Genomic DNA, 12266 nt, shown 5'->3' on the forward strand with positions numbered 1-12266 from the left:
ACATACATACATATATATATATATATACACACATACACATATATACATACACACACACATATATATATATATATATATATATAAAATTTGAATTATTCGGTCCTTATCATTTTTTTCCCTTTTGTTTTTTTGGTCAATGACCGGTAATTACCGGACAATGGAAACTCAGCTTGTAACATAGTGGAACAAACTATGGTCCTAAACATTATAATAGTGTAACAGTAGACCAACACCTCTCTGACAGTCTGAACATGCAATTTTGAACATAAACAACTGAATATCAAATCTTTAGACAATTCTGCCCATACCTTTCTCATCCAGCTTTTGTTCCTTGTGGTTAGAATCCAGGAGAGCTATGTAGAACTGACTGGCATGGCCTGACGCTGATTCACTTGGATGCTGATATCCTGTTACTGCAGCTGCAAAGAAGTGGCAAGAATAAGGAATGTGTGAAAGGGATGTAGAGACAAAAAAGATCCCAGAAATATTAAAGTCTGTCAATAGCTTTGTTATTACCTTCTGGCCGCACTGCCTTCTCACAGGACGTCTCTTTTTCAGCATGAGGGTCCAGAGAGCAGCAGGATGTGGATGAGATTGGCTCAGAAAATCCTGAATCTGAAGTCCGCGTGGTGGAGAGTGAGGTCTGGGAGGAGGAAAGGGAATCTGAGTCCCTAGACTGGAGGGCTGAGGCCTGAGGATTCTTCCCTTGGGACTCAGGCAGCAGGGAGTGACTCTCCAGCTCCAGATCACCTGCTCCTACAGTACTGCTATCACCCATGGCCTCGTCCCCTGTCCCAAGACCCTTAGGAGAGCCTGCTGGGATTGGGGGAAGGTCAACCCGGCACTGGGATGTTTCGGGTGATGTCCTACCTGACTGGAAAGGAGGCTGGAACACGTTGATGGAAAACCTGCACAGAGAGACCGAGTGAATACAATAACAGCTCATTACATTTTATAAATGAGGGATTCCTTCCAGTGATCTTGACCTGAAATCAACCATGCACACACTAGCATACACTAAATGTGACATGCAATTATGTTCTCTAATTATGTGTTATCTGGCAAGTGCCAGGTGTCATGACAGACGAGTAAAGAATTTCCTTCCACAAAAGCAGCTAACTGTTACGAGTTGTGTCCATGTTGGAATGCTGACATTAGGGCTGGGCGATATGAACTAAAAATCATTTCTCTGTATTTTTCGACTGAGTGGCAATACACAATAAATATCTTGGTATTTAAATTGGGCTAAATATGTTCAGTTTTAAGTCAAATGTGAGTTGTCACAAGCACTTTTATTAAAAGGAGACCAATATACAATTCAGGCAAACAGGGTTTCCTTCCTCATTTGAAAATATGCAACTGAAACAAATGTAAAGAAAACACATGAATGCATCAAGTATAATTCAATATATGATGAGCACCAATGAGTGTAAGATCGACCATGTACCTGGAGTAGCCCTCTAGTAGCTGGGTGAGACGAGCAGAGGAGAGGCGGGACTCCGGTACGCTGACCAAGAAGGGCAGGCCCACGTTCTCCGTGTTGGGTCGACACAGACCCTTGTGATTGGGCCAGTGGGTCCTCTGACACACTCTGGGAAGGGAGTTAACAAGTTCAATGAAATGTTAGAGTTTAATTTCAGAAGAAAACTACCGATGGCTCGGTGTATATTTGAAACATTTTTCCCTCCAAAAAATCTGTTTCTAACAATCTTGGTGTGTAATTTGTGGCAAGGCTGAGACAGCATCTTCTACTAGAACTCACTGATTGCAGTAGCCCACACGATAGCAGCGAGTGCACCGCTTCAGCTTGTCTTCCTCAGACACTGGAGGCTTCAGGCAGGCAGCACACTTTGAGATGGGGATATTAGGGACCTGGAGTCTCTGTGGGGCAAACAAAGTCCACTCAATATCTGTGAACAATGACATGTAATACGTTGTAGAAATGTAAAATCAGGACTTGGTTGTAATTACCTGCTGCACACGAAGCAATACCACTCTCTCTTTGGCCATGTCTTTGGAAAGCACCTCAAAGCAGAACAACATGTCAGAGGAGGACACCATGTCCAGGGAATGGGACGGCGAGAACGTGCGCTGAAAGCGGTTCTTCCCCACCTGAGAAGAAGAAAAAACAAGTCCAGTTTTATCCTAAAGCAAGCAATTTCGGATTGTTCCATTTGTGCTAAGTGAGGCTACATTTACGTTACTGCGTTTTGGTTTATTAACTAATATCTTTTGCTACGTTTACACCTTGCAGTCACACTGCTCTGGTGTTTCAGAGACCATAAACCAGAGAGATTTGAAAACACTTCTGACCCCGTTTTGGTTTGGATTCTCCGGGGTTGGGTTTCAGTCTCAACTGACGCCAATATTTCGTCGTGTGATTGGGTCATGATGTCTCCAAGACTAAGCTACTAACATTACAACTGGTATAGCAACTACCAGCAATGGACGGAGTATACATGCTGCCTCCTGTTTATGGCCAGTATACGAATATGTTGATGAGATACGTGGTTTGGGTGTGTTAGTTTAAACGGAGACTAGGTTTTCTACTGTAACTCAAAACTTTGCTCAAAAACCAAGACGTCACAGTGTAAGTGTAGCCTGAGAGTGAACAGTAGTCAATGACTACCACTGCTTGTCATTGCTGTGAATATATCAGGATTATATTTAGTTCCACACCCACATAATAAGAACAAAAAAACATGAATTTTGTTAGAAATTTAATTGAGTATGAAACCATGAATATTTGAAATATCAAACCTCTGCCAGCCTGAGGTTCTCTGGTTTGACCCTGACACTCTTGGAGATGGATTCGAGGACTTCAGCGGTGCTGGAGTTCTCCTTGCTCACACTCACTAAAAACTGAGATACACATATGCATAAAAGGTACATCAGAGAGTGAGTCACCTGGAACATATCTTTACATATTCTCAAAGCAAAGCCCCATTTCTGCAATACATTGTTAATTGACACTGAATGGGAAACCAGTTATTTTATCTTACCTTGATGGGTTTTTTATGAGGTTCCTTGGCAAAGTAGAAAACTGAGAGCACCTTTTGTTTCTGGGGCAAGGGCACGGGCAGGTAGAGGAAAGGGTCAAAAGTGATGGAAACCTGAAGAAAAGAGATAAGTAAGCAGAAAACAAAAGGGAGTTGGTTAGTCATCCCCAAAACAAGGCAAACATTTAAAAGCACTTACTTTTAAGAAAGTAAAACATTTTGTGGAATGTTCTTGGGTGTTACCTTGGAGCATGTGGGGCAGACAAGCTTAGATTTAAACTGGCCTTGGAAGAGGTCCACTATAAAGGAATCATTTCTCATCTTGTGCCTCTGCCATGCCTCCTCAGCCACCACCTGCACCAAAAAACAAAACACACCTTCAGGCCAAGGCTTGACTAAACTGAAGTTTTTATACCAAGTCACTAATCATAGCAGCAACTGCAGTGCATTTCCTGCCAGAGACTTAATGACCAGACCACCTTTACAATATCTCATAAGTGAGAATCACCCACCTCATCCAGCCGTCCGTCAGAGTCGACGGTCTCTGTGTAAGGTTTATTCTGGATGCGGTTCAAGTCCTCGTGGAGCCCGTCCAGCAAAAAAGCCATGAATTCCTGGGCATCGTGCTGGGCGTAACCTGTAAACTGACTGGCTTTACTGGCCACAATTGCCTGTGCAGTTACAAACAAATGACAAAGAGGAAGGAGAGAAAAAAATTACAACCCTGATCATACTGTCCTTGCTACGTTCAGCATGAACAAGTTTCTCCTGAGGAAAGAGGGAATTTAAAACAAAAATGTGATCCATGCAGTCCATGACAGTTGAACACTTCAAAAGTTAAACAGAAGCAACAATAAGTCAGATTGATTATATATTAAATTTAATATTTTTCTTCAACTGGAAAATCTCTGAGTGCTGCTGCTTGTATACCTTGAGTTTTGAAGGTTGGAAGGCGTGGTGTGTTCCTTTCCAAAGGGCCCTGAGCAGCACAGCAAAGCCGATGGCTAGCCTGCCTCCTGTTCCTAGAGGATTGTTGCAGTTGATTTCTGCCTCAAATGCTCGATCTGCAGGGGCAGAGAAAACTAGGCATGAGACAGTGGTACCAGACATACAGTAAACCACAGAAGTTACTGGGAGCTTAGACATAGACTTCCTGTGGAATATGAAAATGGGCCAAAAGTCAATTCTAAAACCCTATTGAAACACAGTGACCAAAATACAATTTTGTAAACATTTTAAATGTACTGGCATGAGTGTGTGTTGTAAGACAGGCTCCTTGCATTTGCTGCTGTTTTTAGCTATAATGAATGTTTAAAATATATATATATACACACACACACACACACACACACACACACACTATAGCCCTTTGTATATGTATGTAATGAATAGTTTAATCAGCTTAAGTATTACCCCTACAACATTCATAGTGATTGGCTATATGCATCATGTCCAAACTGACTTGTATTTTGCAGGAATTATTTAAAATGTTTTAAATGCTTGAACTGCAGAAACTACAGTTTTTCTAGCATATTCGGATGAACCTAGAGGAGGTTACAGAATCCTTGTTAAATTTGCTCCTCTGGGCCCCTTGGCACCACTTTTGTGTTAGCCGTTGCTACAACTATCCCCAAGCAGAGGCATTCAAAAAAACAAGAATTAATGAGGCAATCATTAAGATAGCATTATCTGTGTATCTGTTTACCCAAGCACAAATAAAACACACCCCGTCTTATCTCCAAGCAACATAACAGGGTTCTGCCTTTGGCAGAAGAATAAAGTAGTGTAATAATATATGCATTTTCTCAAAATTAACAGCGTCTTATCAGAATGGCATTAAAATATGCCTATGTAATATAATATGTGTCCGGCCACAAACAAACTGGACGCTATTTACCATGGAAATAATCCCTGAGTTCTCTGGTGTTGGACAGGGATTGGATGACACTGTTCATGAAACAGGTGTTGCCGAGGTTGACCAATCCTGTAAAACCAGGCAGGCACACCTTCTTCTCCTCCTCTTCTTCATGGCGCTCATTGCCGGCAGGAGGTGCATGGGTCATGGGCTGCACCATGCAGGTAGGTTTAGGCTGAAACAGGAAAGATTTACACACCATTTCTACAAATTGGAACCATTCAATTTTCATCTTCATTTCTGCTTAGATTGGACTACACGGCAATATAGATATTTTATTATTTCACGTCACGTTTATTTTGTCAATATCTCTTCTGTTCTCCCCTTTCTATTCTAAGACTGATAATTTGATGCCAGGCTGATGAGACCAAACCAAGCAGTGTACTTTTTTTTTGGCCCTCTCTCTTCAGTTTAGATGACCATTTGTTTTTCTGCTCACCGTGGTAACAGTGGGCTCAGAGACCGTGCGAGGAGCAACATTATCTAGACCGCCATCCTCCACTCTGGATGAGGCCTTGGGGGGCTTAGGTTTCTCCTCCCCGACCCTTGGAGGCTCCTCCTTGGCTGGGAGGCTATGCTGGCTGCTGCCTGGCTGGCTCTTCTCAATGCACGAAGGGCTGGAGGGTACAGCAACCTTGGCGCCACCCACTGCACCTTAAACAGAGGAGAATGGAGCTTGTGGTTAGAAGATGAAGGTCTGGACCCTACTGGACATGAATAGTTGTAAACTCTAGTGTAAAGCCTTTCCATTTGGGCATACTTTTGAAAAATAAAAACATTCCCATAATAATAAATAAATAAAATATTTACACTTTTTATTCTTTACAGTAGTTAATAAAACAGTGCTGACTATGTGACTACTATGGTTTCTGCAATTGAAACAATCAGCTGACTCCCATATATTGCTGTACTAACAATCTTAAATTTAGTTTTACAGTTCCAGCAATTTTTCAGATTATTACTTTGAAGGGATGTATGTCAAAAGTAGGTAATTTGGTACCAATTATGAAAAAAACTGGAGAAAGCTCCCTTCAAACCAAAGTAAATATATCAGGCTTGCGATTGGCAAAGGACAACAAAGCGCAGAGCACGGAGCGGTAGAATCCAATTTTATAATATACCTATATACAATTTATGTGTATGGGGTAGGCACCTAATTATTAAAAGAATTATACGGTAAAAAAAAAACTTGTAAATCATCAAAAGGTTCTTGGGGACATGTTTTACAAGAATATTGTGGGGTTTGCTGAAAACTTTAAAAAATGTGATTTTCTGCCAAATAAAAACAATTGAAATATTGATATTATTTTAGCAAACCATTAACAATGCTGTATTGAAAACAAGAAGGTAATGACAGATGTATTTCAACGAAGGACATAAAGAAATTGAAACTTTCCCGTTTAAACATTTGTAGATATTTGAGTATAGATTTTAGAGTTTACGAGGTGCACCTGGATGCACCATGAGGTCCCTGACGACTCCAACACAATCGATTTCTAAGTGGAGGTCGCGCGACCGCGGCTCTCTGAAGTGCAGATCGTGTGACACCGGCTCTAAAAACGGTGGACAGAAATAAAATTTGCCCATGACACAACCAAAGTAACTAAACATACAGAAACAAGGCGCCCGTCATGATTTTTTCCCTAGCAGCACAACTGTGTCGTTGTAGCTGGCAGTTAACTGCTTGTTGCACAAACGTGCCTGCTCTCTGTCTTGTAAAACAACGTCACACCAAACAACACGCACATAATTATGCTGCAAACCTCACTTACGTGGGATTGTGGATGCTCACTTTGTTCATTTCACGGTGGTTGGCATCCAGCTTATCAAAAATTCCCGAAACACCTTTCTTTTTTTTTCTTTTTTTAAATCACATTGCTGATATATTCAGTATAATTTATTGTTGGAAACTTTATTCTCCATATATTCTACATTTATTTTTTTCATGTTTAGCTGAGCTGTGTGTACCAAATGAACTGTCTCTATATTTACTGAAATTAGAAGCAAATTACATCGTAATTAAAACTTTGAAAGAACTTATTGAGAAGTAATTTCTAAAAAAAAAAATAAACAAAATAAACTATTTGGAACCAGTTTTTGGGCTCTCAAGGGCACCAGGCCTTGCGTGTCACACAGTCTGCATGCCACATAAGGCTAGCAGGATAGCCTGACACCCGTATCTACTTACTAGCTAAGTTACAGAGTTCAAATTCCTGTAATTTAGAGCTACCCTAAAGAACACATACAAATGTAGACACCTACAGTAAAGAAACACACACATACACACCATGCCAGGTGTGTGACTTTGTACAAACACACAGGTCATTTGTCTGTGTGGGAAAAACAAGTCCCCACTGATATGAAATATCTGCTCTTGAATCATAAAGTACACATACTTTAGCTTTAAGTATTTTGTTCAATTAAAAAGTTGTTTGCCTAGAGGGGTATTTAATGTACAAATGTAATGCGTTGATTTGATGATCATGTGTTTTCAAGTTGTAACTGACATTGAGAATGTAACAAGAGTCTAGAATTTCACCACACATGCAACTGCAAAAATCTATAACTGTATAGTGTGAACGAGTAGAAGCCTGGCAGAACCTTGTGTGGCGGGGGCCTCCAGGCCCCCCCAGCGCTGGCTGTGCCTTTTCTTCAGAGTGATGTCCAGTCGGGACGGGGTGAAGGAGTAGCTGCACTGCTCAGGCTGGATCAAATTCCTGATTACGGCACGAGAGAGTAAAAAGGAGACAGGTCAGATTGAAAGACTAAAGAGTGACACAAAGCAACAGCTCACCACTAATCTTTTAATGTTTTGGGAATGACCAGACATTAAAAGCTGCTCCTTTGAAGGAACTTTTCATTTACAAAACAAGCAATGGTTAATGAATGGCATAAGCAATAATGACACAGGACAAGTGTTTCTTAATGCCTTCTACACTACATACATGTGGGCTTAGTATTTAAGGCAATACAAGTAAAACATTGGGGACTAAGTGAACTGTGATCCCAGTGTAATCGAGGTTGTTGGCTACAACGTACCACTTATTCATGTGTTTAACCTGATAAAACACTTATTTTTTCATGACTCATTAGGCCCCAATAAGTGCCCCAATTTGTTGCTGATACTGAAGACGCTGACTAGGTTTCCTGGTAAAAAATCTGTTAACAAAACTGCACATGAAACCATGCAATCTCTACTCCCTCCAACTACCCATTTAAAGATTACATTTTTTGAAATTTGAAAAAGCATTGTGAAAAACGCGTGACTGGCAAGAGTGACTGCAACACGTACCTGAGTTTGACTTGCCATTTGAAGACTGTGTTTGGACCACAGTCTGAATGAAGCCGCAGAAAGTTAGTATCACTGTGAAAGGACGACAGATAAAAAGGTCATTCACCAAGTTGGTTTTTACGGACATTAAAGCACTCCAAAAGGGCATAACCATCTTTTCTGTGTAGCGTAATCACAGTCACAACCTTGTCTGGAAGATGAGGGTGAAGTCCTGCTCCCTGAAGATGACCCTGGCCGTGTCCCTGCAGATCCCCTTCATGTAAACATTAACCACCATCAGGTCCGTGCCCTTCTCGTACGAATCATTCTTCACAAATTGCAGGTTAACCATCGACTCTGGGACTGCAGGAAGATATACATATCAACCAACTCATTTTAATGGCTAAATAAATCCACTTTGACCACTTTACAGCAACAAACCTGACTGTGTACACATGTTTCTTTGTTATTGCTACATCCGTCTACATACATTGCTCATCCATAGACTGTGACAATGTGGGGGTACAACAACTCTACATCAATACATACAAATGGAAAGAAGTTGGTATACAACAGAGCAATGACAATTTTGAGGCATGTATGATAACCACACCCCAAGACCCTCTACATTCCCCAAACCTTTTTATCTAACCTTCTGGTTGTCTCATTTCCAGAGGAGGCTCCTCCTTCGACTGGTCCTGCTTCTCCTCTTCGTCACAGCTGACGTGCCTCTGAGCTGGATCAAGGGACTGGCTTTGTTTGCCAGCCACGCCAACAGCCGATATCAAACCTGCCTCTTTTGATTCAAGCTGCCGGCGGATCAGAGTATCCTGCTCCGATTCCTGCTCAACAGGCTTTTGCTCTGGCTCAGAGTCAGTTCTAGCCCCCAGCGTTTCTAGAGAGGCAGATTCCACCCCGTTGTTAAAGCCGACGGGTTCGAGGCAGTCACCGGTGCTGACGGGAGTTGCTGGTTGTCTATCACTGCCGTGTGCTGTTGCTGTAGCTCCTGACCTGTCTGAAGACTGGTTAGCCTTCTCTGCCACCTGAATCAGAAAAGACATGAAAAGGTGACAAGAACAATTTTCACTCTCTAGGACCTAGGAGGCACTGGGGACCAGTAGAAGGAAGGAAAACATTCTTCAGACCAAGGCCATGTACTGTACAATAGTAGTTAGTTCTTTCTTGACAGCTGAAGCATCTGCAAAGCTGACTTTTTTGAAATTAGATGGTGTGAAGACACCTCACTACACTACACACAGCAGACAGAAAAAGAGTTATATCTAGTCTGGTGTACTCCTCTTCATCAGGCAATGTTCTGTGTGAACGAGTAAGTAACACAAGTTTATTTTCAGAAGCAGTAATAAGGCAGGGTGGTTGCTGTATGTAATAATGTTTGATAAAATTTGTCTATTTCAAGCTTTTGAAAAGGCAGAGCCCACACAGGCCAGATGGTGTTATTGGATGTAATCTTATTTAATCATCACATGGAATGAGCTGAGGAAATTACCAAATAGTGATTTCAATACATTTAAATTCCAGTCCAGTAGTTGTAGTCTATATAGTTTGAGATACAATGTTTAGAACGATATACCATAATCACAAATTATTCCAAATGAACACCATCAAATTGCTTGTTGTTTGGGTTCAAACCAGTCATTCTGAGAAAGGTCTATATAAATAAAACTTAAAATTAGACCAGTTAAGGCATATTACATTTGTGGTATACTTAACATTACTCAATGATATTCAATTGTGACACTCAAATGTGGCATTGTATAAAAGCCACACAGTTAGGTAATAATGACAAACTTGTGTTGGTGTTGGACGAGTCTGCTCTTGTGGATGTTGTTTTAGGACACAACCAAATGAAATGTGACAAGTTTAGAGCTGACAGTTTAGTCATTTCGACAAAAAAAAAAAAAAAAAGTTAGCCTCACAGACTGACATTTTTGTTTTGTTGTAGGGAATGATATACTGTGAACTGTTTGGCATAACTAATTCCCAGGCACTAATAATCAGTGTTTATTAACATTACTGAAATAACAAATGCAAACTATTAATTAATAAGAGCAGTTTGACATATCTAAATGAACGCAACCCAGTTGAGGTGACAGACTTTTCTCACCTGAGTTTTGATAGTATGGCTGCCAGCAGCAACAGGCACTTCTGGTTTTTGTTCCTGGCCATTGCTTAGTCTCTCTGCTCTGTTGTCTACATCTTTGTGTTGCATCTGCGGGCTCCGACCGGCGGGCAGGTGTGTGTGTGGAGCTTTACCACTGGCTACTGTAGACTCGACAGATTGCGCGTCCCTGTTGGCCGGTGACGGAGCCTCCTTGGTTGTCTTGGGTAGCTGTACAACGGTGCGCTTGGCACTGGGTTCCTGAGGCTCGCCTTGCGTGACTGCCACAGGATTGCTGGTGGTGGTTGGGCCATCTCCAGCTTTCGCCCCCCCAGAGTCCGTTGTGGCCTTGTCACACGCTGGTTTGTTTTTTATGCCGCGCTTGAAACCCCGCTCAGCTTTGCCACCGCTGCGTCTTGACTCGCTGTGCGCAGGTGAGGAGGGAGGCTGGGGCTGGAGTTTTGGCTGCGAGGAGGACAGTTTGGGTTTTTCTAATGACGCCAAGGCAACAGGTTTTACCTCCAGCTCCTTGACCTTGTCCTTTTTGGTCTCCGTAGGTACTGCCTCCTTCTCCTTCTTGTTTGACTGAAGCAGAGTATACAGGGGGGAAAACATCTTATGATTCAGCCAAACGCAGACTGAACTGAAGACCCATTTACAGTTTAAATGTCTCTTAGGTTTTAATCAGAACTAAAATTACACATTTTCATGAAGTAATACAATATTATGCAGTACAATTGTATTTTATTCCTATTATTATTATTTCATGTATATTATTTGTATATTGTGTACTAGTATTTCATTTATATTCTGTGCTGTGTGACTGATTTTGGTGTTGTTACACTGGATTTTCCCATTTTATAGGGATCAATGTCTATCTATCTATCTATCTATCTATTTATCTATCTATCGAATAAAAATCTTTCTTGACTCACCTTAAGCGAAGGCCAGCTGTGAAAGGGAATCTTCTTGTGCATGATGACATGCAGGAAACCTGCCTTCTCCTTGTATTGAACTTTGCTACACGAGGCCTCAATTTCCTCCTGCAACTGGCAGCTCCATTGCCGTCCATCTGAAAAATTTAAACATGCAAACAGATGTCTTTAGAGCAGAGCTAGACTCAACATATATGGTCAAATTGAAACAATGACAAGCTATACCAGTCCATGTGCAGTATGTTTAAGTTAAAACCCATGGTTAACATGCAAACTCTTGCTCTTTAAAAGTAATTTTAAGGATTTGACGGACAAGCTTAGAGCTATGATAGACAAATGGACACTCCTCCCTCTTTCCTTAATAGGGTGTATGAATGTTCTCAAGATGATTGTACTTGCTAAATGTATTTGTTTTTCAGAATGTACCTATTTTTCATACACCCTTTGTATGGGCCAACAAGCCCCCGAAACTTCAAAACCTGTGGACATTCTTTTCAGCTTTGGACTGGATTATATAGATACAGTACATACTGGTATAGTTTATATGAACTGGCAGTTTATGTTTTTGTTTTCTTTTGTCTTGTTCCCTCTGTCTTTTGGGAGTTTGTCTGTTCCTACTCCCTTTGTGACTTGTGTTATGTAAAAAATCTTTACAATAAAACTATTAAAATAAAATTTAAAAAAGTGTGCAAACTCTTGAGACAGGTTCAAGGTTCAACAAGGTTGTATTTTAGTATTATTATTCATGTGTACCCCACTGTAGTTTCTGGTTATGTTACATGCTTTACTAGGACTTACCTGGAAAGCACACATTGCAGTGTGTATCAGTAAAGGTTGTGTTGATATCCTCTATCCTCTGCACCCCCTCCCCACAGCGCAGTCTGACAGTCACTTCATTGACATTCTGCTTCCAGTCCACAAACACATCTGAAAAACACAAAGCAATGGACAGTCACACATGGTCGTGAAACCTGAGAAGAATCTTGAAGAAGAAAAAAAAACACACAGAGAGAGAGAGAGAGAGAGA

The 12266-nt window shown here is 41.1% G+C and overlaps 1 protein-coding gene across 7 annotated transcripts in view; it reads right to left on the bottom strand.

Annotated features, from left to right (window-relative positions):
* usp19 (ubiquitin specific peptidase 19) overlaps window positions 1–12266 on the bottom strand; it is a 26612-nt gene that overhangs the window by 7864 nt on the left and 6482 nt on the right. For 3 of the 7 annotated variants that reach the window (XM_032519774.1, XM_032519770.1, XM_032519775.1), the window contains 20 exons: window positions 12038–12166; window positions 11240–11376; window positions 10311–10889; window positions 8838–9228; window positions 8392–8548; window positions 8207–8278; window positions 7516–7631; window positions 6366–6467; window positions 5354–5568; window positions 4897–5089; window positions 3930–4063; window positions 3512–3670; window positions 3243–3353; window positions 3003–3113; window positions 2761–2862; window positions 1972–2112; window positions 1763–1881; window positions 1448–1591; window positions 517–908; window positions 309–419 (listed from right to left, as the gene is read on the bottom strand). In XM_032519774.1, the coding sequence (XP_032375665.1) occupies window positions 309–419; window positions 517–908; window positions 1448–1591; window positions 1763–1881; window positions 1972–2112; window positions 2761–2862; window positions 3003–3113; window positions 3243–3353; window positions 3512–3670; window positions 3930–4063; window positions 4897–5089; window positions 5354–5568; window positions 6366–6467; window positions 7516–7631; window positions 8207–8278; window positions 8392–8548; window positions 8838–9228; window positions 10311–10889; window positions 11240–11376; window positions 12038–12166 (3615 nt within the window). The remainder of the gene's footprint in view (window positions 1–308; window positions 420–516; window positions 909–1447; window positions 1592–1762; window positions 1882–1971; window positions 2113–2760; window positions 2863–3002; window positions 3114–3242; window positions 3354–3511; window positions 3671–3929; window positions 4064–4896; window positions 5090–5353; window positions 5569–6365; window positions 6468–7515; window positions 7632–8206; window positions 8279–8391; window positions 8549–8837; window positions 9229–10310; window positions 10890–11239; window positions 11377–12037; window positions 12167–12266) is intronic. The other 4 variants (XM_032519776.1, XM_032519773.1, XM_032519771.1 and 1 more) reach the window with 3 other exon arrangements.

The sequence above is a fragment of the Etheostoma spectabile genome, chromosome 7, assembly GCF_008692095.1.
Source record: "Etheostoma spectabile isolate EspeVRDwgs_2016 chromosome 7, UIUC_Espe_1.0, whole genome shotgun sequence".
NCBI classification, from domain to species: Eukaryota; Metazoa; Chordata; class Actinopteri; order Perciformes; family Percidae; genus Etheostoma; species Etheostoma spectabile.